General features: G+C 45.4%; 2 protein-coding genes across 14 annotated transcripts in view; one reads left to right on the forward strand and one right to left on the reverse strand.

Moving 5' to 3' along the window:
• Nucleotides 1-80: 80 nt before the first annotated feature.
• On the forward strand, nt 81-8,594 carry ACP2 (acid phosphatase 2, lysosomal). 4 transcript variants are annotated; one of them, XM_015864304.3, is made up of 11 exons: nt 81-193; nt 283-378; nt 450-536; nt 2,760-2,912; nt 3,253-3,351; nt 3,511-3,600; nt 5,392-5,524; nt 5,600-5,688; nt 6,303-6,409; nt 6,635-6,810; nt 6,889-8,594. In XM_015864304.3, exons 1-11 carry the CDS (start codon nt 98-100, stop codon nt 7,023-7,025), a joined length of 1,263 nt encoding a protein of 420 aa, XP_015719790.1. In that variant the 5' UTR covers nt 81-97; the 3' UTR covers nt 7,026-8,594. The 4 variants fall into 4 exon arrangements, 2 of the variants coding, with proteins under 2 accessions (XP_015719790.1, XP_085404959.1); XM_085548833.1 differs by having other exon boundaries at nt 5,392-5,521; XR_014946576.1 differs by lacking the exon at nt 6,303-6,409.
• A 345-nt stretch (nt 8,595-8,939) lies between these two features.
• DDB2 (damage specific DNA binding protein 2) overlaps nt 8,940-24,360 on the reverse strand; it is a 39,711-nt gene continuing 24,290 nt past the window's right edge. For 2 of the 10 annotated variants that reach the window (XM_085548811.1, XM_085548813.1), the window contains exons 2-12: nt 23,511-23,630; nt 22,174-22,354; nt 20,092-20,222; nt 18,104-18,295; nt 17,089-17,234; nt 14,237-14,336; nt 12,692-12,869; nt 11,543-11,688; nt 11,117-11,281; nt 10,756-10,801; nt 8,940-10,102 (exon numbers count right to left, since the gene is read on the reverse strand). In XM_085548811.1, the coding sequence (XP_085404937.1) occupies nt 9,876-10,102; nt 10,756-10,801; nt 11,117-11,281; nt 11,543-11,688; nt 12,692-12,869; nt 14,237-14,336; nt 17,089-17,234; nt 18,104-18,295; nt 20,092-20,222; nt 22,174-22,342 (1,500 nt within the window). In that variant the 5' untranslated portion in view covers nt 22,343-22,354; nt 23,511-23,630 and the 3' untranslated portion in view covers nt 8,940-9,875. Of the gene's footprint in view, nt 10,103-10,755; nt 10,802-11,116; nt 11,282-11,542; nt 11,689-12,691; nt 12,870-14,236; nt 14,337-15,442; nt 15,610-17,088; nt 17,235-18,103; nt 18,296-20,091; nt 20,226-22,173; nt 22,355-22,458; nt 22,506-23,077; nt 23,133-23,510; nt 23,631-24,360 lie in introns of those variants that run through there. The other 8 variants (XM_085548807.1, XM_085548812.1, XM_085548815.1 and 5 more) reach the window with 8 other exon arrangements.

Genomic DNA, 24,360 nt, shown 5'->3' on the forward strand with positions numbered 1-24,360 from the left:
ACGCGCCGTGCGGCAGGAAGGCACGAGCCGCCGGCAGCGCGCTGGAAACCGAGTCCGTGCGGAGCGTGGGGCCGCAGCTCGGGTTCCGCGGGCAGCGATGGCGGCGGGGCGGGCGGGCGCCGTGCTGCTCCTCATGGCCGCGTGGCTGCTGCCGCCGCCCGTCCGACCTCGCAGCCTCCGCTTCGTGACGGTGGTGAGGGAGGGACGGGGGACGGAGGGAGCGGGTCGGGTCGGGTCGGGGCCGGTCCCCGCCGGGCCGAGGTGACGGGGTGCCGCCCGCAGGTGTACCGGCACGGAGACCGCTCGCCCATCAAGGCCTACCCGCGGGACCCCTTCCAGGAGAGCGCCTGGCCGCAGGGCTTCGGGCAGCTCACGCAGGTGCGTGCGGGGCGGGCGGGGGAGCGGGCAGCGAGCGGCGGGGCCGGAGCTAACGGCGGGTGCCGTTGCAGGTGGGGATGCGGCAGCAGTGGGAGCTGGGCCAGGCCTTGCGGCAGCGGTACCGCGGCTTCCTCAGCGCCTCGTACCGGCGGCAGGAGGTGAGTGACCACGGCCGGGGAAAGGAAAACCAAATAAACATAAAAAAGATCTAAAACGACGAGGGGGAGGAAAAGCTCCTCGATCTCCGGCACGCGGCGCTGCCTCGTCCTGCGCTTCCGCCACCGAGCGCGGCGCAGCGGCACCTGCGGGCCGGCACCCGGCTTTGGGCGCTGTGTGTCCGCGGCCATCACGACTGCCAACAAACGCTGTGCCAGGTCTGCTGCTGTGCCTTACTCCGGATCGTTCTGTCACAGCAGCAGAGCCTGGTCCCAAATAACGCTGCCTGTGCTTGCCGTGCCCTCTGCCGCGCTGCCGGCACTGCCCATGCAAACAGCTGCCCCCAACCTAAAGTGACCCTCCGTGCCCTTCCAGTGTAAAGGTTTTGCTCTCCCATCTGCTCACTTTGCTCTCTTCCTCTGTGGTGTCACCCTGCTTCATTCTAGTTCCTGACACACTCACAGACATAAGAAGATTTCGTTTAAAATATCCTGGAGCCCATGTGCAGCCGTGTGCTGTGCACTGAGGGACAGCTGACATCCCCCACAGTGTCCATTGTGGTTGACTAAAGTGCTGTGAGTCAGTGGGAACATGGGCAAGTGTCAGCTGAGAGGTACACTGTCCTGCTGAGAGGTACGCTGCCATGAGGTTGGAAAGGAAAGCTGGACATTGCTGCAGTTGTTTTATCTGAGCTTACTTGGAGGCAAATGAAGAGTCCCCATAAGATTTTCTGTTGTTGCTCCCCCCATTTTGGACTCTACAGTAAGTATAGAGCTTGATGTGGTTCAGATTACATCCCTTTGACATGTGTGAACCAACAAAACTCCCAGTCTCAATTCAAACAAAGGGCTTTCAACCTTCCTCGCTAGTTCCAAATGTTTCATGTTTATAAAGCCAGCTGAAACTGTTCTCCCCTTGCTTGAGAAAGGAAAACAAACCAAAGCACAAGCAAACAAAAACCATTCTGCTAACCAAGCCTGAACTGAGCAGGCTGGAGTTGAGCAAGCTCTCTTGTAAGAAGTGTTGCATCTGGGTGATACCGTGTGACCATCTGTCACCTGACTCAGCGACAGGCTGGAGCCCTGGCAAAAGGCGCTGAAGAAAGCAAATATGCTCAGGGCTCAATAGTTTTGCTTTTTATGACACTTAGAGGAATAGGTCCTTATATTGGAAAATATTTCCTTTCTGTTTCTTCACAGCACACATAGGACAGAGGCAATCCTGTCTAACAAGTACACAATCAGGTTTTTTTCAGGCCACAGTTAGAAGGTAAATGTAGGTAGAAAAAAATCAGGCCTTTTTTTTTGCTATGACTTCAGTTTTGAGACACATTTTACATGGGAGGTGCTACCCAGGATGAGAATATGTGGGTTTTTTCTTACATTTCTCACTTTTCATTTAGCATTGAAAACAGAACCCCAATCTTGACATTGTATTTGATTCTTCTGGCTTTCTGTTCTTGTTTTTTCAGGTCTGGTGTTAGTTTTTAGTGTGTTCTTTTGTATTTTCTCCTGTCTCAGCACTGCTTTCCCTCCAGTCTCCCCAAAGCATTTTCAGTACAAGGATATCAGAATACCAAAGATTTTACCACTTTGACCTTCTGAACTCTTTGGTATTTTCTCTTTCCTTTCTGGCTCAGATTCCTCTCTGAGCTGTGGAATGGTGAGTCTTGACTCATTAATCCCAAAAGTAAACATTCATCAAATCAAATCTCATCTTCCTCACTTCTCTTTCTCTTTTACATCACTCTTGTTTCCATTTCTCAGGTGGTAGAGCCGAGGTGTAGAGCAGCCAGGTTTTTGCATGAGCAGTAGCTTGTTCCTGAAACAGAACTGAATACAGCAGTTTGCCCCAGCCCTGCTTTATAAATACAGTGCATTTCCTATCCGTGCCCATGGTTATCTGCACCTCTGTCTCGCCTTTCTCTGACTCGAATATTCAGACTCCCTTCCTTCCATCTGCAATCTGCACACAGCACATCTTGCTTTCCCACTCACCCAGAACAGAGTGCTCTAGCGCTACACAACAAATCATCTATCATCCCCAACCTTATAACTCCATCCAGGTTGACAGCAGCAGGCTCGGTACTTCAGTTCCTGTTATCCTGTTGTCTGTGAGCAGCTGCAGGGCACTTGGCAGTGTTCCTCAGCACCCACATCATCCTGTGTCTAAGCGCTACCACTTACAGTAGCAATACTAACGGTGCACTGTCCCTGTCCTGGCAGATATTCATCCGCAGCACGGATTATGATCGGACGTTGATGAGTGCAGAGGCCAATCTGGCCGGCCTGTATCCCCCAGAGGAACAACAGATGTTTAACCCTAACATCTCCTGGCAGCCTATCCCTGTGCACACAGTGCCGGAGTCCGGGGAAACGGTAAGTTAGTCTCAAGGATATGTACCGACTACTCCACAAGTCTTTCCTTTAGTCTCAATTCAGGATGTCTTGAGCTTCTCCTAGAAGCCTGTCTTGCAAAGATTCTTCTGTTCTTTGAACAAGATGAAAACTGAAGGTCTGTGTTTGTGGAGCCAGTATTAGCCACAGCCACTCACCAGACCACACAAGCTGGAATGCGTTAGAAGGCAGTACCTGAAGCTGTTCACAGATGTGTCCCACTAGTCAGAGTTTCAGTACAATTTTGTATGTAAAAGTCCTGTACGTACAAATCCTGTACACTGGTATTCTCGGTGATCTTGCTGCTCTTGTCTCTTTCCAGCTATTAAAGTTTCCATTGGCCCCCTGTCCACGATATGAACAGCTACAGAATGAAACACGGAACTCAGCAGAATACATAAACAAGACCAGGGACAACTTGGTAAGTGATCATTTGCATGATATAAAATGGCCTTAGGATTTTAGTTGAAATATTGTTACCTCTATGTAATCTGAGAGAAGGGTAGGAAGACTCCGTTCTGTGTGCGTAATGCAGCATGAGGTTGAAGAACTGAATGTCTCTTTATGCTCCTACCTACAGCAATTCCTGCAGATGGTGGCAAATGAGACTGGAATCCGGGATCTCTCTCTCGAGTCTGTTTGGAGTGTGTATGACACACTGTTCTGTGAGGTAAGTTTGGTCATCCTCTTACAGCCATGGGAATCTGGTCTCAGGGCTCTGTTACCTCTTGCTTTGTAGCTTAAGTACCATGCCACAGGTACAGTAAATTACTCATTGGAAAGTCACTAGAAAATGACTGCAGTCTGAAATCTTCAGCTTTCCACAGGCAGCTGAGAAAAGCAGAAATGAGACTTCTGGAAACATGTTAACTCCTTGACTTAAGTTAGAGGTTTTAAATTAGGACTATCCCTGATTCTACCTCTGCCTCTGTTAATTTGTGAAGGCTTAAAATAAGTTTAACTGTATTGTGCTAATGCTGAAGTAAAGATCATGCATGCAGGAGGCTCATAGTTATTGCATACACTTATTTGTGTACAACGCTATAGCACAAAGCATGTCATAGAGATCTTTAGTGTCAAATAGCTAGTGTTGAAAGAATGTCAGTTCTGTGTCATGCTAGTACTGTGGATGTGCAAGGCTACTTAGTTTGTTGGCGATGGTACATTAACGTATCTATATATGTCCTTTGGGGATGTAAAGGATAAATCTGCACGCAGTTGCATTTTGCTATGTCAAGTAGCAGCTCAAGTTACTGCAAGCTGAGAATATTCCAATCCAGAGTGGTGCTGCACTGTGTAAATTTGCCCTTTGTATCACAAATGTAATCTTCTGTCACTCTGAAGCAACTTCTGTCAGTAACAAAAATCCCTCTGGTCAGAGAGATGAAGAATTTCAAATCTTCACTTTTAAGACCGACTTAAAGAGCTTGGAGACTGAGCCAAGAAACCCAGCTGAACCACTGTATCCCCAAGATGTCAGGCAACAGCTCACTTTGCAACACTGTAAAGAAGAGTTTCACTCTCAAAACTATACCCTTGTACTAATTAATCTCTTTAGACACTTTGAATTTCCTCCTTTTTTCTCATTTTTACAAACAGTGCCCTGAAGTACTGTTTTTTACACACCTGAGCCAGGAGATTCACTGTAACACCTGGATGAAAACAAAAGTCCAAGAAATGCCTGAACTTAGCAGCTATTTTACTCTGTATAGTAATGTAAAACTAACTAAATACCTAAGTTGCTAATGGAAACTGCTCAGACAGAATGAGCCCTTAAGGATATTCAGCCTCATCTTCTGGCATTTTAATGAGATGTGGCACAGAAAGTAATCGCACATCTGAGTAATGCCAGGGAACCACAACTGTTTGTCTGCCAGCATAACTAATTATTTCTTGTAAATGGTTAGCTACAAAGCAAATTCTGCTCTAGATTCCCAGTTATGTGTATTTGAGGTTTGATTGCTGGGCTGTACCAGTGGTGGATCCCAGTGCTTGCTAACATTCCCCTTATCCTTCACTCAAAGCCCTCAAAGCTTCTTGGGGAATCGTGCTTGAGTCCTTGTGCTCTCCAGCTTGTCTTTTTGTTTTTGACTCCATGCCATCCACATACACATGTAAAGCAAACACCCCAAGATTATTGTACTATTGTAACGATAAAAGCCTGCACTCCAGTTGTGCATTCACAGAAAAGTAGTTCCTAGATTCTAATCTTTGTGCTTCTCATGACTAGTTTCTGAAATAACATTAAAAAGGAAGGACACGAACTACCTCTGTTTTCTGTATGCGGTGTTCACAGTGAGGGCAGAAGCATAAATAGAAGAGCATCGTACTTAAAATAAAGCAGGAACACAACAACAGTTTGGGCAGGACTCCAGACGCCTTGACTCCTGTTCTCTGGTTAATATGTGGTCCATGCTACCTGCAGATGAGTATTCTTTGAGTACTCTTTTTCTCTTCCTAGCAAGCACACAAAATGGATTTGCCGTCATGGGTGACACCAGATGTCATGACTCAAATGAAGCAGCTAAAAGACTTTGGTTTTGAATTTCTGTTTGGGATCCATCATCGGGTAGAAAAAGCTCGTTTGCAAGGCGGTGAGTGCACAAGGGAAGGAGCTTTGTGCTGCTTTGTCTGGATTTTGAATCTTACTAGTAATCTGTGTTTGCCAGGGGTCCTGCTGGATCACATTAGGAAAAACCTAACCAAGGCAGCAAATGCCCCTGCCCACCAGCAACTGAAACTACTTGTCTATTCAGCGGTAAGTAAGAGGCTGGGTACTAGCTTGGTCCACTTACCCCTCCTCACTGGGGATTGGGGCTTGCTGATGGTTTTAACCCTTTCTGGCTTCTGTACAGCCTATGCAGGAGATGTGTCTTTGCCTTTAGCTGGGTGGGATGTACCATGTCTGGCATCATTCCTCTGGGGTCCCTGAGGAAAATTCCTAACCAGCACTTTGCTCCTTTTAGCTAAGACTTGTGGATGAGACTGGTAGTCTTTGGGGGATGCTGCTACACTTACTCTGTGGATGGGTTGGTGGCACTCATATGTGATGTTACAGCAGCGTAAAGAGTCATTCCCCTCACTTTTCAGCAACCTACTGACTGGAAAGTCAGGCATCTCTCCCAAACTGCCCTGTAGAAAATAATTATTAACAGAACGATGCAGGACACATATGGCTGCATTTCAGTTCCTCGCCTTCTCTGGCACCATCACAGGTCACTTTTCAAACAGTACTGCTCCTTTCCCTTCTTCCCCATGGAAGTTACAATGGGGACTTCCCTTCAGCACTGTCCTGTCCACTACTGGTATGGTCTGAGCTGCCCTGCCACATTCATGAGGGTGACTGATTTGGTTTTTTTCCCTCTTTCTCAGCATGACACCACACTTGTGGCACTGCAGATGGCTCTAGATGTCTACAACAAGATTCAAGCACCATACGCCTCATGTCATTTATTTGAGCTGTACCAAGAGGATGATGGGTGAGGGCTGCAGTAAGGACGTCTGCTGTAATTTCACCTCAAGGGTTAGAGACATAGGCTAGGTGTAATCTAGGGGGATGCAATCTTGCTCCTAGTGGCAGACTCTTAGGAAGAAAATGACCAGCAGACTAAAGGAAATGGTGTGCACGCCAAGAGCTTTTTGGGAAGGGATGACTTCAGCTGGAGGAAAAAGAAAGAAAACACTTAGTTCTGTTTTGTTTTCAGTAATTTCTCCGTGGAGATGTTTTTCCGGAATGAGAGTGGAAAGGAACCTTTCCCCCTGACAATCCCTGGCTGTCAGCAAATATGTCCATTACAAAGATTCTTGGAACTCACAGATCCTGTTGTTCCTCAGGACTGGGAGCAAGAATGTCAGGTAGCAAGCAGTTTGCGTGACACAGGTAAGCCTAAGCTGGACCAGAGAGTGGCAGATAGGGAAAGCTTAGTATTACACTGACCGCTTATTTTCTCCCTTGCAGGACTGTTTGTGGGGCTGGCTGTGTGTGGATCCATTCTCCTTCTCCTTATAATTCTCCTCTTGACTGTACTCTTTCGCATTCAGTCTCAGCCCCCTGGCTACCGGCACGTTTCCAATGAGGGAGAAGAGCAGGCCTGACAGTTGCTTCAACTCCTTCCCAGGGAATAGGAGGGAGCAGTGTTGCCTGTAAGGATGATTGGGCATCTTCAGTTACTGGGTATTCTGCTTTGGCCATTGCTTCCCAGAATGAAGCTGGACTGTGATTTTTGGATGCTTTCTAATGTGATGTCCCAGAGGGAGGACTAACTTAATCTAATGGAAGTGGCACATTTTAATTCTGAGAAGCCACTCTACCGTGTGGTGCCCTGGTCCTCACACAACTTGTCTGGGATTCCCACCATGGCCAGTTGGAGCTCATAAAGAATTTTCTTCCTTTCAGTGATTGTAAATGTAACCACTCATCATGACTGTAGCAGAGGCACTTGTTTCCCCTGAAGGTGCCACATTCAGGACAGTCAGGAATTGCTTCTCTTTCCAGGGTCAACCTGCTTTGTGTGCTTTTCTCTCAAGCCCTTGGACTGATGCTGGTGGGAAGGCTGGGCTTGCAGTAGAATGTCCAGCTCACCATGTGCAGAGACTCAGCAGCTGGTCATGCACAGGAAGCTGCTGCAGCTGATGGCAGATAGTGAAAAGTGGGTCCTGAGTCTTAAGTAGCTGCTGCTAGTCAGTTTCTCCCTTCCTCACACTGCAGCTCAAGAGAAAAGAACTGGCCTGGGATCAGGACGGGACTGCCAACCTGCCAGTAGTTTTTTTGGTATTCAGTTCAAAGTTACATATGATCCAAAAGCAAAGAGCTTCAAGATTAGAATAAATGCCAACTCCTGTGTTGGTGTTGCTCCTTTTTTTGTTGTTGCTGTTCATTTTTGTTTTGTTTTGCTTTTTTGTTTCCTGTCTTCCCTACTGGACAGCCTTACTCAGAGGAAAAAAATAAAATCAAATTGTACAGATCAGACTTTGCAGGTAACCGCAGATCCCTTCATCTGCCGTGCTTTGGCTGCCTGTCTGAAGTGTGATCCTTTCTCCAGGCAAGTTGGATGGAAGCTGTGGGTCTCTCTGCACACTGTAGCTGCTGTGGGGAACTTTATGCCAAGTGCTCACCATCTGCCTCATCGCTTCTGGCAGAAGATGAGAGACTGCGGCAGGCACCAGCACTGGCTCTTCACATGGTGATGCTGCACATTCACTTCCCAGTTTTAGTTCCTTTTCTGCTGCACTTCCCTTCCCTTCTTGGCGGCAGAAGCGAGTACTTAGGCTAAAGACATTTCCTTTTCTTCCTTTATGGAGTACTGTGGGGACTTTTCCCCACACCATAATTGAAATCTGCCAGCATGGGAACTCTGAATCAGCAGAAGCAGCTTGCTGTCCTCAGCATCTTCCTCACCTTTTTGTCCTCTGAAGATGTAATCTAGGTTTGCCGCACAGCAAGGCAGTCATAAAGCAAAAGCTACTGCCTGTGAGAACAGGCATGAAAAAAAAGAGGTAATAGAAAGTCCATTTAAGGGACCAGACTTGTTATTTTTAAAGACAGCAAATTTTGCACATGCAGACGAAAGGTTTCCATGATGATAACGACATTCTGACTGTGAATGACTCTGTAATTGTTCCAGTGCATTTCCTTTTTATCATTAAAATCAAGTTCACACTGAATGTTATTCTTCCTCTTCTCTAAGATTTCTAAGGGCTGGCCCCACTGTGCTCACAGCTGGCAAACAGGGAGAACTTAATATATCCCCTTTCAAGGTAAATTCCTTCTTTACTAGAGCAAAGTGAGAACTGAAAAGTTGTTTGCGTGGCAGCACCTATGCACATGTACAGCTTATACTGCAGCCTGCCCAACTAGGAAAGGTCCATTGCTGATACGGTGTTAAGACAGACAGAAAAATCAGTTCTAGTTCTCATAGTTCTCCAGCAGAAAGATTAATACCTTCCAACCTCTGAGATAAAAGCAGTTCAGCGGAATAGTCAAAGCACCCATTTTATATCAAAGAAGTATTTCAGTTTAGTACAAAACTTTTATTTATATCAATGCTGCAAAACTATATGAACAGAGAATCTGTGAGGCCGGCCCATCTATCAACCTCTGGAGCAAGGCCCCCAGACAGCTTATAAACAAACCATAAAAAGCAGAATTGTTCAGCTGAACAGCAGTTGTGAGACTGGACTCTGAAAAGGGGCATCTGAAAGAATCCCTCATTTCTGCTTAACAACACACCCAACATTCTGAGGCATACTGGCATGGGTAGAAAAAAATACTTAACTGGTAGCAAAAAAATGCCTAGAGTTCTGAAGACGAAGTAAAGCATCGGCAGGTTCTTAGCTCTATATTGTCTATGCATCCCACAAGGCAGATAAAGAGGTGCGGCATCATAATGTTCTTCCTGGTCTAGTTAAAAAGCTGCCGGTGTAGAATAGGATAAGCCTGAGTTTTTGACAGATGCATGTGCTGCAAGAAGCTTGCAGACGAAAACAGACAATAAAAGTTGGTGTTTCCGTGACTCTCTGAAGATATCCATCACCTCACCCCTGCAAACATTCCACCTTTCAAGACATGAATCTTGCTAACAAAGGTTTCCTCAGCTCAATTTGTCTAGGTCTGGAGACCTCATCATGAGCTGCTCCACGGCAGGCAACAGGAAACGATATCCTGTTATCTCACAGTTACGATAACAAGCAGGCTGGAAGCAGGAATTTCAGCAGGATCTGAAAACATCTTGGAAGTTTCCTTAGAAACTCTGAAGTGCCTCAGAAATTAAGTGGTAACTCCACTGGCAACTCTCTAGGAAAAGCAAAATCAGATCTAGGGAAGAAGGACAAAGCAGATGGCTAATGCCCTGCAGTGCTTATTCTGCCCACTGCCAGCACTGAATTTGTCCTCTGTGATCAAAGAAGGATCAAAATACTAAATCAGTTATCTAGATCCTTCCTTTTTCACTTCCTTCCCTGTGATTTAGAATCTTTGGCTTTTGTTCCCGTCTCTTCTACTTCACAAAACAATAACTTAGCTTTGAGTTTGCTTGTCCCAGGGTTTGCCTGCCTCTGCCTTCCACGTCTGGACAAACTTCGGCTTCCAATCCCCTGCTCCGTCATGGCTTTCAAAAGATGTTCTTGTTTCTTCATTACCATCTCCTCCCGGCTCCAGATCAGAATATTATAACCTGAGAGGAAAAACAAAAACATTGTCTATCAGATTTTTTTTTTAATTAAAACGCCCCTTTATTTAAAACCTTAGGCCATGCCACTTAAAATGCCAGAAATTCAAAACGTTTTGTCTGTTCTTAAACGTTTCCGAGGTATAGATGCTGCAAATGTACGTATTGCAGACAATCGCTAGGTGGCGCACAGAATTTTGTTCTAATTAAGAAACACACTCGGGTAATTCCTAGGCTTATCTCACAACTATAAAACATAAACCTATAGTCAGCTCCCATAATCTCATACAGCCTAGGAAAAAAAATAGAATACTCTGCTCCAAAGCCTGGAAAATGAGTCAAATAAAGGAAAAGTTCTATTTTTTCCTCGCCAGAAAAAGCCTTTTTTCTCCCCATCCTGTTTTCTGGAATAATTTCATGGCCAGCAGATGGCAGCACGTTCTGGCCCATGGAAGGCTTCTGACTCTTCCGGAAATATGCTGTTTTATAACTGCCAAAGTGGAAGAATACTAAGAACGTCTTGATTTCCTTTACAGATGTAGGAAACTGTAGAGGACTGTTAATGGGATTCGGGAAACCCATACTCGCAACTTGTTTAGCCTTGAGAAACAAGCCTGCCCTTTCCCGGGAGCTTAATGTTCCAGGTTCTTTTTACTTACCCATGCCAGAGGCTAGCGTGTCTCCCATAGGGTTAAATTTATTCAGCTGAAAATAGAAAAAAAAATGAGTCTGTAAGAGCATCACTGGTTATATAACAGAGGCATAAAAGCACCACTGTTTATATAATGACAACAATCTGGAAAGCAGAATGTTCCCTAAAGAGCATCACAGGAAACCCACAGATGACCATAGAACTGCCCTGCTCGAGTCAGCAGCTCTAGCCAGCAGTCATAACCCCAGCATGAGAGCATGAATCTGTCACAAGTAAGGCAGACATTCCTGCTGTTCTAATCCCTAAAACCTCTCTCTTGGCTGGATTTCAATACTCAGAAGTACTTTTAGCTGCAGTGCCCAACTCACCGAGATTATACCAGATGCATTCGAATCATAGAGCTGACAAACCATCTCCCCGGTGTTTCCATCAAATATATCAACAGTTCGCAGCTCATGCGCTGTGTAGCCTGGGAAGTTAGGGTCCGGATAGCGACCCACTACAATGAGATCATAGCGAGGATGCCATGTTGCCTAGTCATAGAACAAAACAACAAAGTTAGAAAGAAGGGCAGAACTGATGCTGAAGCACAGCAGACAGCCAGCAGTGTGAGCAGCAGCCTGGGCATCCCACCCATAGCCTGAGCAACAGCAGCATCCTCAGAAGGTAGTTGTAGAAGTACGAACATCTACCCACCAGTGTTAAATCCTGACCAGAAACCAGACCATTTATTTTAAGGCCTGCTGCTAGTACCAGGAGTGATACTCCTCTCAGACTACAGTGACTTAACTTGCCTTAATAGGTGTGAGATGCTGGAAATGCCGATGTGGGTGTGGGATCAGATGCTGAGGCTTGGTCCAGTCTGAACATGAGTAAACCCTGATTTCATTGCGCTGGTCTGTGCTCAGCAGCTTGGCACCATCTGTTGGGCTGAAGTAAGCTAGAGAGGGGGACAATAAGCAAAATATCACAATGCTGTGATTGACATGAAACACAGAAGTCATATTTCTCTGGAAAACAATAAACTTTTTTTACTAAGGATACGAATTTGGCCGTGTGTCCCATGAGACAAGGCTTCACCTTCAAGCAAACTCAAAGCTCCTACAGTAAGTAAGCTGAGACCCACCACGCTGGGTTACACAGGAAGAATCACTATTCTCAATTTAGAGTCACGTAAACAGACATTGCAAAGAAAGTAATATGTTCACTCAGATATAAAGTCACAAGTGCAGGAAAGTACATGAGCCATGAAGAAGACAGAAGAGACAGGGCATGGATCGATACAAACTGCAGCCAAGGAACAGAGCCTTAACTCCTATACCCTGCTTTTATCAAAGGGACTGTCCTAGTATATTCAGATCTGCTTTTCTCAGATTCAGTTTCTAACCGGTCTTGCCTTACACAGCCTCTGAACACAAAAGCCAGCACAAGAACAGACTGCAGTGTATGGCTGCGTGTAGGGGGAAACCCTTTTAGATCTGTTTAAGCTGCCATGAAACCATACACTCTTCTAAACACGAAAGGCAATACCTCATGAATTACTGAGTTGTGAGCTACCTGTCAGAAACAGAACAAAACATTTAATTATGCTTCTACCACTAAAACCACTAACAGCAATTAAGAATAATTTACTCAAAAGGTGAAAAAAAAAACAACCAAAACTGGTTAGCCATATTTATAGTTATATTAACCTCCTCCCAAAGCTCTCTCAGGTAAACTTAATGTTCACTGTTTGTATTTTAAAATTACATGAAACCTGAACAATTTACATCTGATTGTATTGAGGCTTGCTCTTAAACAAGAATACCAACTTATGCTTTTGTGGAATAAAAGCAAGACAGAATCCAAAATAATTTGGATATAGACTCAGATGAAAAAAGAATGCAAGAAAAATACATGCATGGGAGAAATACATCAACAAAATCCTTCTCTCAGGAACTCACCTGCATTGACAGGCTTGTCATGAGGAAGTACATGAAGAAAATTTGCTTTGTTTTTAATGTTTCTGAGGTCCCAGATTTTAACTGTCTGATCCACAGATGCTGTGGCCAATAACCACTCACAGCGAGAGTTAAACTCCACGTGGGTCACTTTCTTCTTGTGCAATTTCAGCTTCCAAATCTGAAACAAACAGAAAATCACTAAGGAAAAAAATCATGACGCAGAGTAAAGAAATGGAATAAAAATCTACTAGTGCAGAGCAAAGAGGCCACACATTTATGGAATAAAAGAAAACCAACTACAATACACTAAGAGTTGGCCTACTGGGAGCAAGAATGGAAAAGACTGACCTTGGAACTATTTAGTTCTGTGAGAATCTCTACTCCATCAATTTATTACAGCTACAGGAAAGAAAAATGCAATCCCTGGTTCACCAAGGAAAGTATTAGTACCACGGTACAAAGCATGACCTCATGTGGAATACTTCACACAGTGCCAGTCTTCCGCCTACAGAAAGACTGAAACAACTGGAACAGGTACAGAAATGAGCTGCTAATATAACAAGAAAGAAGGGACTGCGTTGGTGAAGATCCAAACAATTCCCTTTCTTTATCTCGGTAAAAACAAAAGATGACAGAGGATGCAATCAGCTTCTAGAAATATATCCGAAAAATCAAACAAAGGAAGCAAAATATTTCAATTTTCAAGAACAAGTAGACATAAACTAGTTATGGATACATTTACACTGGACACCAAAAGATTATTTCTAATCCAAGGAGTGAAGCTGGCCCATCATCTCTATACTAATAAGTATCTCCTAAGTGCAGAAAAGACTTTTGTCATTCTTTCTGAAGGAAAAAAAAAGGAACAACCAGCCTAGAACGAGCACAACTCATATGGAGTATTTATAGCTCTGCTCACTAATTTATACAGCTGCCTCTGGCCACAGTACACTGGGCAGTAAATTCTTACAGATGTTACCCTCGAAGGCAGGAGAAATGGTAATTCCAGTCTGACAGTACTGCAGGTTCTTATAAGCAGGGCCAACCCCAAGCCTGCTCTCTGATAGATTTCTGCACTACTCCAGTCTGGCTGTGCCTGCCCTCTCATGCCTAACAGCAGTAGTGCAATTTCTATCCCAGCATTCGCTGAATTGCTGTTGTGTACTCACAGAAGGGGATCTATCAAAGCAGCGGCTACCAAATGACTACCAACAATGCACTAAGTTTTTGGAAGCATGAAGATTGTTGGCAGAGGGCATTTAAGTGTACATACTAAAGGTTGCCCTGTAATTACTCTGCCCAGCATCAAATACGCTTATGGAAGGGGCAGCACATCTCACAGTCCCAGTCTGAGAAATGTTATTTTTGTGTTCTCCGGTTCAGATGGCAGAAGCACAGAAAATCTCACCACCTGAACAATGGCAGACTCATCTTCTCAACTGCAAGGCATCTGTTTTCTTTTCCAGGCCCCTGTAGTGCAGGGAAGTACACAAGCCATGAAGATTCCCTCCCCCAAAAAAACCCACTGCGTGGAGTCACACTAACCTCTTCACCAGAAGTGCTGAGCAGGACCACGTTGCCCAAATTATCACCTGTCACCACAGCACGGCAGCTTGCAGAAACATCAACACTGCAGTACCAGCAGCTGGAGGGAAAGAGACAAGGTCAGTGCTACCTCCCACAGAGAGGTGAAGGCAGCAGAGCTCTAGTTCACACCTTATCCCTGTCTCTGACAAAGGAGAATGCAACAGATTGCATCTGTCATCTTCTCTCTGATCTGATACTATGGCCCTGAACAGCAGGAAAGGGGGTGGCTTATCAGCAATGCTAGCTTTTGGTGACTGAATATGAAATAATTCCTGAGGCATCTATGAAGTGCTCAATAGATGGAGTGTGGCACGCTGGGACAGTGGAATATAATAGAGGTTGAAAAGTCACTCATAAACTTCACATGGACAGACCCAAGTGACACTGGCAAATATATAGAAATGGATTTTTAAAATAGTTTTCCACAAAACAGGGAAGAGATGGGAAAGAAAAGACAAGAGCCCAGGATTAGAAAATTGCATTTCTAAGCTATCTGAACTTTATGCTCCTAGAAACAATCATGAATAGAGGCTTATCTCATAAAGACATATTTCTTAACCACACCTCTGCTGGGGTGCTAGGCCCAGCAAGAGAAAAGCTGTGTTCCTTTGGGAACTTGTTGGGAAAGCTTTGCTTGCACAGCTAAATTATCCTTGAATTGAAGATGGAAGAGATTAGCATGGAAAGCCTGAACTCCTCACAGGGAAAGTAGGGTAAACCCACCAAGATGAAATTCAGATTCTGCAGGAATGGTTTTTTGGAATTCCTATCCTGCCTGAGTTGCTGCACACAAAAAAACACAAACCACTGATCACAATGAAGAGAAGAAAGTTACTCTGTTCTTCTCGCCTCATATACTATACAGTGAAGCACTGTCAGTATCTACAAGATGGAAGATGGTGTTGCCAGAAAGCAACACCAGAAGGTGGATGCAGTGTACTCAGCTACTTTGAAAGCTAAATGCCCTGTGGCTGCCTTGCTTGTCACTCACCCTGTAGTCTTGGAGAGGGACCCAGGAGCCTACCTGAGAGCTCCCTCACATGACCAATTCGTATCAAGAATCTCCTAAAACTTGCAAAGAAGCATACATTTGCATGACCAGAGCCACAGCATTAACACAGGATTACAGAGCAGAGATTTAACCTGACTCTGCTCCCTTCTCACCAAACATTATGGTTCTCATGGCCACAGTCCGGGGCACGGGAGATCACCTGCACCAGTTTGCCCTCAAGGTCCTGCAGGCTTAGGGTGCCATCCCCTGATGCCACATAAAGCTTCGCTGACTCATAAGGACTGAACTTCATGCCTCCAAGAGAATCTCCTGGCCCTTTCTGGAATACATACAAAGCCAAAAGGTATCAAGGTTAGAATGGAAAAAATACAACCAATCTTCTGGAACACACTGCAGGATTCTCTCAGTACAACGCACAGCTTTCAGCTTTCTGGCAGGGGACTCTAACAAGAACTCTCTGATCTGTTTCCAACCTAAGCACATACATTCTGTATCTGTAGGTTCAACCCCATTGCTTTGGGCTGCAAACCTCATTAGCAGTACTGCTTCCTCTCCATTGGGTGCAGGACAAACGTGCAGTGAACCACCTACTGCTAACTACAAGGCACAAGAACCTCGTACTAGAGCTGTTTTCTCCCAGCTTGTCTTCTGAGGAAACATGGAAACCCTACAGAAATAAAGACAGAAAACAAGGATGCTGACTGGGAGTCCCCAAACTTGAGTTCCAGAGTGTCACTCTGCTGCTCATAGAGTAGCTACTTAATAAAGATGCACTGTAAATACTATCTATAAAGAGGCTGATGAAAACAAAAAAGCCCCAGTGCTTATCTGTCTTCGCAGCAGTGGAAGAAAGATGATGTGATGTAATTAGAGTGACGGGCATTAGGATGATTAGGATGGTGTGAAGGAATTAGTGTGATGGGCATTTCATCGGGATACAAGTTCCAGACCCACCCTGGGACAGGATCAAGGTCTATCCCACCTTATTCACCTATCTAGTCACCTCAGCATCACCACGGATCACCTTCTGCCTTAAGAAAAGACTGGAACAGACAGTTTGGAAGCCAACCACAAAAGCTGCTACCAAAACAGTTAGGTGGAGAAATGTAAAGAGGAGGCTAACCCAATTTCTCCTCACTCACCTTTCAATACTGAACAGAATTAACTAATTGAAGAGCTCAGGCTTCCTCATGAGTCCACAGAATAGACTGAGCAGGTGATTCTAAGCACAGGCAGATAGAATTGCCTCTAGAGATCCATCTCCTCATTTCACCAACTCTTAATTTTGGCATTTTACATAAGCAACAACAGTTAGGTGGAATGAATCAGGAGGATTCTTATGACATGCACCACTTGAAGTCAGTGGTGTTTGTGGAGAAGTACTGGGGGAACAAGAGATTATTCAGTAAAAAATACATCTGGCATTGAGCTGCATTGCTACCAGGTCAGGAGGCTGGAAGGTCCCAGGGCAGAGCTATGGAACTTAGCTGAAGAAACCCACAGGCACACCCCACACTCCCTTGTGTAACAAGTAGTACGCAAACAAACATCTACAGCCCTCCCCTTAACGAAGAAAAGCTCTCTCGTACCCACCACCCCATTTCAGAGAAAAATAAAAAGAGAAAGTGAGTCTCCCTGAATACAGAGAGCATCTCTGAAGTTTAGAGGACAAAAGACATGTATATGGACAAAGCCCCGCTCCCATATACAAGAGTCAAGCATCTCCCTTTCTCTCTCTTTCTTTACAGTGCTCCTGACAGCAGGACACAGAAGCCCAAAACATTGCTGCATTTCTTACTCCCAGTTCTCGGTGAAGGTGAAGACCCGTGAAATATTGCCATTAAAATCCTGCAGGGTGGTACTGCCGGCAAGTGATGAAGTGTACAGCTGACTAGGGTTAAAAGGGTTAAACTTCATTCCTGTGATGGCCCCTCCAGCTCCCATCTACAAGGAAGGGGATGAACAAGAGAAAAATCCACTGAGTGATGGGGAAGGTGGGAAATGCATTCTCTAAATCTGCAATCACTGCTATGTACTTAACAGCAACAGTGAAACACATTACAGCCATCCAGGAGGCAAAGACAACCATGCCTTCCCACACAGCAACTGTCTGGGCAGCAGCCCTTCCAGACAATAAAACTGTAACTCCTCCGGTCCCCAAGTACTGTATTCCTTGGCTGGCTGGCACCACAGTATTAAAAAGAGAAAGATGACTCTGGAATTCTCGGAGGATACATCTCCTCCCAGCATATACCTGTTTAATTTACAAAGGGACAAAAGTTAAGAGACTCTTCAAGTCCCTGTAGGAATGACAATGGTGAATATAATAACAGTGGGCATGCCAGCTAAGTAAATCACCCATTCTAGTTCAGCTTTTCACTTCAGCTGAAGGGACTTAGTTTCTCTCCACTCAAATATATTTTTACTTCATCTGACACAGAATAAAGGGTGAGCAGAGAAAGATCAAGACCTAAGGCAGACTCACTCTGCACACTTCTTTCTGGCATCCCTTTAAAACTACTAATTTGCCAATTTCTGAGTTATTTTCTCACTGAACACGCACCAAGAATTGTTCTATTATGAATTTAATCACTACATCTCTGTTTTTCCCAGCACTAGAACAACCTGGAACTAAGGAATGACTTGCTGACACATTTCAATTGTTACGTTACTCCTCAACCTCCACCTCAGTTTTGGGCTTCTCTGCAGCCCAAGACCTTTATGCACATCTCACAATAGATGTCAGTTTTGCAACTATTTGGATGTGCTTCAGTTTTCCACTCCTACCCATTCCATACACCCCTTTTACTTACCCCTTTTATGAAGCAAGTTTTAGTAAGTACTTCATAGTCCCAAAGAATGATGTCTCCGCCTTTGGAACCAACGGCAACAGTACTGGGGTGTGTTGGATGCCACTCCAGGCAAGTCACTCTCCTGTCAAAGGGACTCGCTGTTCGAAAAAGGCGGTATGAGGTCAGAGAACGCACAAAGGGCAGCTGTAGACACTGTTACAAAGATAAAAGAGAATGATAACTTTTGTAGGGATCCCTGAATATCTCTGAACTCAGAGTGCTAACAATTCCTAATCACCACCAGCCTTAGCACATTCACACAAAATGCTAAACCCCTCTGTGCACTGAAGAGAACACACTGTTCCCCAGGCAAACAGACGGTGACCACACAAAACTACATAAGCTGTAGTACTCAGAAAATCAGAGAGGTGAGAGATACCACACTTTAAATGACGTGCAGGGAGCTAAGTATTTTAGGATGAGTTAAAATAGCACAATAACTAACATTAAACAAGGGAGAATCACAGAATCATTTGAGTTGGAAGTGACCCTAAAAAGTCACTTAGTCCAATTCCCCTGCTATGAACAGGGACACCTACACGAAGACCAGGGAGCTCAGAGCCCCATCCAGCCTGACCTTGAATGTCTCCAGGAATGGCACATCCACCACCTCCCTGGGCAACCTGCTCCAGTGCCTCACCACCATTACTGTAAAAAAACTTCTTTATATCCAACCTGTACCTCCCCTCTTTTAGTTTGAAACTGTTTTCCCTCATCCTATCACAACAAACTTGCTGAAGAGTCTGTCCCCTTCCTTCTTATAGCCCCCTTTAGATACGCAAAGGCCACTCCCAGGTCTCCCTGGAGCTTTCTCTTCTCCAGGCTGAACAGCCCCAGCTCTCTCAACCTGTTCTCAAAAGGGAGCTGTTGCATCCCTTGGACCATTTCTGGTCGTGATTTGACAGGTCCACATCTCTCCTGTGCTGAGGACTCCACACCTGGATGCAGTACTACAAGTGAGGTCTCACCAGCACAGAGCAGAGGGGCAGGATCACCTCCCACAGCCTGCTGACCTGCTTCTGATGATGCAGTGCAAAATACAATTGGCTTTCTGGGCTGCAAGGGCGCACTGCAGGCTCATGTCCAGCTTTCCATCCACACCAATACCCCAAATCCTTTTCAGCAGGGCTTTGCTGTTTCCTTTTGTTCCCTGGCTTGTATTGATACTGGGCGCTGACACAATGGAGAAGAACACATCTCCCACCAGAAAAAGGACCCAATGACTATGCCTGCACTGAGCATCCTAAAATGTTATTCATCACCAAGAGATATAATAATACAGCCTTCCAACCAAACTGCTTGTAGCACAACAACACAGTGTAAGAGCGAACAAGAGCAAAACAGAATGACAAACCATAACACAACTCCATTGTTATTCAGCTGAGGAACAGGTACTGCTTGGATGAGGATGGTGATTTCTTTAGCATTTTGATACTTAAAACAGGCAAATCATCTGAAAGATAAACTAGCCTAGGTCCTTCCCACCTACGGGTAGCACAGAAAAAGTTAACTTTCAAACGAAAGGAGCATGACTCTGAAAATTAGGAAAAGATTACAAACTTGATGGAATTTGTCTGTGAAAAAGAGGAATCAACATTAAATTACACATGATTAGTAAAGCAGAGCAGATGCAAAAACATGACGAAACAGTTGCATCAGTTGCAAAGGCAGCACTGTGCAATAACCTCAGTGGCTGTGGGCAAGTTTAAATATCATTCAAGTAAGCACTAAATGAATACAGGATAAAATGTCGCATAAAAGGCCATCTCAAATGAAAGGGACAGTCATTTTACAGGACCGAGAAATATAAGAGTATGCCAGATCTGGAATCACAAACTGTGTCTGTGAACATTAAACCCCTATAAAGTCTCCTCACTTGTTTTCAAGGTGGTTTTTTTTTTGGTACAGAGATGAGACGTTTCATGTGCCATGAAGGAGCAACTCCTCACCTGCCTGAACTGTGGCCGGATGGAACCTCCCAGCATGTTCTGGTAGACATAATGAACAATGCTGCACTGCCATTTTGGCTGATGGAAAAGGGCTCTGGTATTTCTCATCACAGTCCCACCTCTATTACAACCTGCCAGAGAGAAAAGTGAGTAAAAGTTACTGAGAGCAATGCCCAATGCCCATCATGTTTATTCACTAAACAACATGGGAAACCATCTGCATTTTCTGTTAAATTCATGACAAGCTTCAGCCACAAGAGAAAAGACTCAGAACAACTCTTACATGTCTAAGTTGCAAGCAGTCTCTGCAACCTATGTAGTCCAGTGCTTCCCATAGGCTGCCAGAGCTTTGTGTGTGCCTCTGCACATTAAACCTTCCTTTTCCTTGTCAAAAATTTGCCAGAAAGACAAAAAGAGGATGAAAGCAAAGTTTCAGGCAATGCATCTCTGGAACAATATAGAACCTGATGATTCATACCTGGAATCTATCTAAAACTCCAACAATTTGGAAATACATGGTGGGAGGGGGGTGAGCCTCTGTGTACAGTGGAAGATCAGTCAGAAATGTTACACCTGAAAACTCCCAAAGCGTAACAATATGACTTCCCGTGCAGTTCCTGAAACGCCTGCTTGTGAATTAGAATTTTCTATCTGCTTGTGCTGTAGCTCATACAGTGTGTCCAGAGCACTGCGAGTTTTGTTTTTGATAATAGACTTGCTGACGCCTCGTTGCGTGAAAACCTTTCTGGTCAGGGTGGTTTTTGCTGAGAGCACATCATGCTTCTACATTCTGTCCATGTTCCAAGTTTTTATCTTCAGGGGCCTTTACATAAAAACAAGATTTGTTCAGTCCCGTGTCTGTGATCTAATCATCCCCATAGCAATAGTCAGTAACACTCCAGCAGATCTAGGTGTCAAATGGGAAAGATGCCTTTCAAGGGAACACAAAAGCTACTTTAATTTAGAGACACTAATGAAGAAACAGAAGACCAACACTGTAGGTATCATTCTGTGCAATTAGAACCTGAAATAAATCTTCCTTTAATAAAACCCCAGAGCTTAGAAAGGCAGAGGCACAAGACTAAACCTCTACATTCATATGCCAACACAGAGCCAACATTTGTTACACCTGCTGAAATGGGAATAGAAGGATTGATATTTTAATTCCTTTTTCTTCCCCCATAGAAGAATTAACATTCACAGTTCCTTCTTCAAAGGTGGCAGAAGGAGACTGAGTCTTTTTCAGATCTGGTTTTATTTCAAAGAATTATGTTATTAAGAACAAATCCTAGGCCTGTTTAGCATCTGCTGTAAGAAACCCTTTTAAAACAGATTTCAATTGCAAGAAACTGGACCCATCCTAAAAAGATGAGGAGAAAAAAATATTTTTCCAACATATGTAAGAATCAATCCTTCCAGTAACTGAAGTCTAAGCAACTTTTTGTTACTGCAAAGACTTTCCCACCATCTTCAAACCTCATCACTTCTCTCTCTTTCAATAAAAAGTTTAAGACACTTTTAGGCTACAAATTAGAGGGAGAAAAAATGCACATGTGATTAGTGGAAACTCTGTCCCACCTAGTCTGAACACAGAGTCAGAAAACACTTAATATACCTTCTTGCTTTAGAAAGTTAGAATACGCAAGGATTAGGTGGAAATGCCAGACTGCATGCTGTAGGACACCAAAGTTATGACCATGAAACTGCATTAAGGACTGCATGTGAGAAAGAATGATATGTGACCAAGGCCGGTCTGTCCTACGCTAAAGCAGATGTCTGCTAAGTTGGGAACTCCATGGAACTCAACCACTCTGCAGCAAGCTGTGGCAGTGTTATCAGTAAGCAGGCTTCTATCAAGGGACAGAGTCTCAAAAGCCAGACTTGTGTACATAGACACAGTGCAACTAGACAGATAATTGGAGGATGTACTACCCCAGTGCAGTCCATGTTATCCCTCCAATATAGAGCCCTATCTGAAAACTCATGTCTGAGCATGTTCCTTGGCATCCTCTCTCTTCAGCAAGTTAATGCCTGTTATTTAGGGTAAATAAGGCTGTGAAGAAGAACCTGAGGAAACATTACCAATTTTCTCTTGGGCTTTGTTTTTCCTCAATAACAATTTCTTTGTTAGTGGCACATTCTGTTGACCTTCATAGTCCAGTTTCCTTTTCCCAGACGATTTTGCCTCTTCTGACTGACGCTCATGTGCCTTTTCATGCTTCTTGTCCTTGGGCCGGTTCACTGGAGCCATTCTGTCTGACCACTAAAAGCAAACAAAGCACAGAAGGTAGGACTGCCACACACAGAAGAAGACAGAGGAAAACTGGAATGAAGCACAGCCCAGTGGCTTGGAGGCAGCAACTTTACCTGGTGCCCCTTTCATCAGGGTGACAGTAGCTTTTTGTTGCGCACTGCTGGGGAAAGGGACAGGTTCAATAAACTCTTCTTTGTTCCCATATGAAAACGAACGCATCCTAAAACACTAGGCTATGTTTTGACAGATGTGCTTCTACAGAACGTTTTAGCCCCAAACCTGCAGATCTGCACAAAGTACATTTGTGCAACCACATAATGCCCGACTGTTTCTCTTGTGGCTCACAGCAAAGCACTTCAGATTCCGCTAAGGAAGAGATCAGAGCCTTAACAAAGCCGGTCAAGGCTGACTGCTTTTCCACCACGTGTTCAGACGACACTTCCTACCCAACGGCCGCTCACCACCCGACACGCTGTTCGGGCTCCTGCTCAGAGCGCTGGACAGGCTTGGGACTGGCAGCTCCTGGCCTCGGGCCCACAGACCACGGCGGGCCCTCGATGCCGACGGGCAGCACCATCCTCCCAGCACAGAGCACTGCTTTAATAGTCGCGTGCGACAGCCGCGGACGTGCCCGCAGTAACCGCATCGCAAGTTCCCATTCCCGTACCGACGAGCTTCCCCGGTGACCGCCCGCCGGCCCCGGCCCGGCAGGAGGGGCCGCCCCGCTCTCACCTGAGCTCCCCAGGCCTCCGCTCCCCGGTGCCGCCGAGCACGGCGGGCGGCAGCCGGCCCCTCCCCGGAGGTTTCATAACCGGGGCGGGGAGCGGGGGGGCGGCAGCGCCCGGCGGCCCCAACAGCGGAGCGGAGCTTAGCCCGGAGCCGGCGGCCATTGAGGCCATTGCGGCCATTGCGGCCATTGCGGCCCTTGGCCCCGCTCGGCCAGGCTCTCCGGCTGACAGGACAACGAAGAGCCGATCTGCGGGCGTTCCTGCTGAACAGCAACAACGCCGTGTTAGCTGCTGGCAGCCTGCAGCTGTCAGAACGACCTACAAAAACACACAACACACCGGGTTCTGATGCACCAACCTGTCTGGCATCGGCAGGGCTTACACAGCACTCTCCTGAGTGTAAAGTAGCAATAGCAGTAAATGAAAGTGGTACTCACCCGCTTTCCTCGGGCACCACAAAGGGCTGGTTTACAGGAAAGGAAACTGCTGCAGGTAAATCTGCTCCTTGTCCTGCTGGCAGTCAGCAGTGCTGGCACAGGTGTGAACAGGGCCAGGATCTGGGGAATTCATCAGAAACCACCATCAGAAACTCTGCAGTCATCAGATTAATTCTGTCATCATTATTCACTAAGGACAAGAATAGTGGATCACAAGCCATGTGCGGAAGACACGCCACCGGCCCAGGGTGCCACCAGTTGGTACCAGCATGCCAGCACTGAGCAGGGATGATACTCCGAGATGGGCAGGGAAGGAGCAGTGCTAAAAGGATATTGCCACGTGTGTGCATGGGCTCACACTGTTCAAACCCCTGCATGCAGCCAAGGTAGAGGAGCATCATCACCCATGGGCGGGATACAAGGCTTGTTTTCACAATGCCTCTGTCTGACATACAGTCAGTTACAGACCTCCATTCTCTATCACAGAACTAAGACGCCCCGTTGCCAGCTCTGGTAAAGCCATATTGTGACTAAGCCTGTCGGCTCTGTGCTATTTGTAATACTGGAGAGTATTTTGCCTCCTTGTTGCCAGGACCCTTTTTCCAAAGCACGAACATTTTTGGCTACTTTAGTCTGCCTGCTGATGTAAAGAGCACCATTACAACAACTGGAGTTTGGCCTGCATATCTCAGTGCATGAGGTATCGGTACCACAACAGGTACAACATAAAGCTGGGTAAATGCTGGTATAGAGTATCTACGAGTGGCAGATTTTTGCTCTTTCCATACCCTGTTAATGTACATTAATTTGGCTGTGGTATTTATATCTCCTACTCGAATTAGGGAATGTC

The sequence above is a fragment of the Coturnix japonica genome, chromosome 5 (assembly GCF_054131305.1).
Source record: "Coturnix japonica strain WE chromosome 5, WE-NBRP24, whole genome shotgun sequence".
Taxonomy (NCBI): domain Eukaryota; kingdom Metazoa; phylum Chordata; class Aves; order Galliformes; family Phasianidae; genus Coturnix; species Coturnix japonica.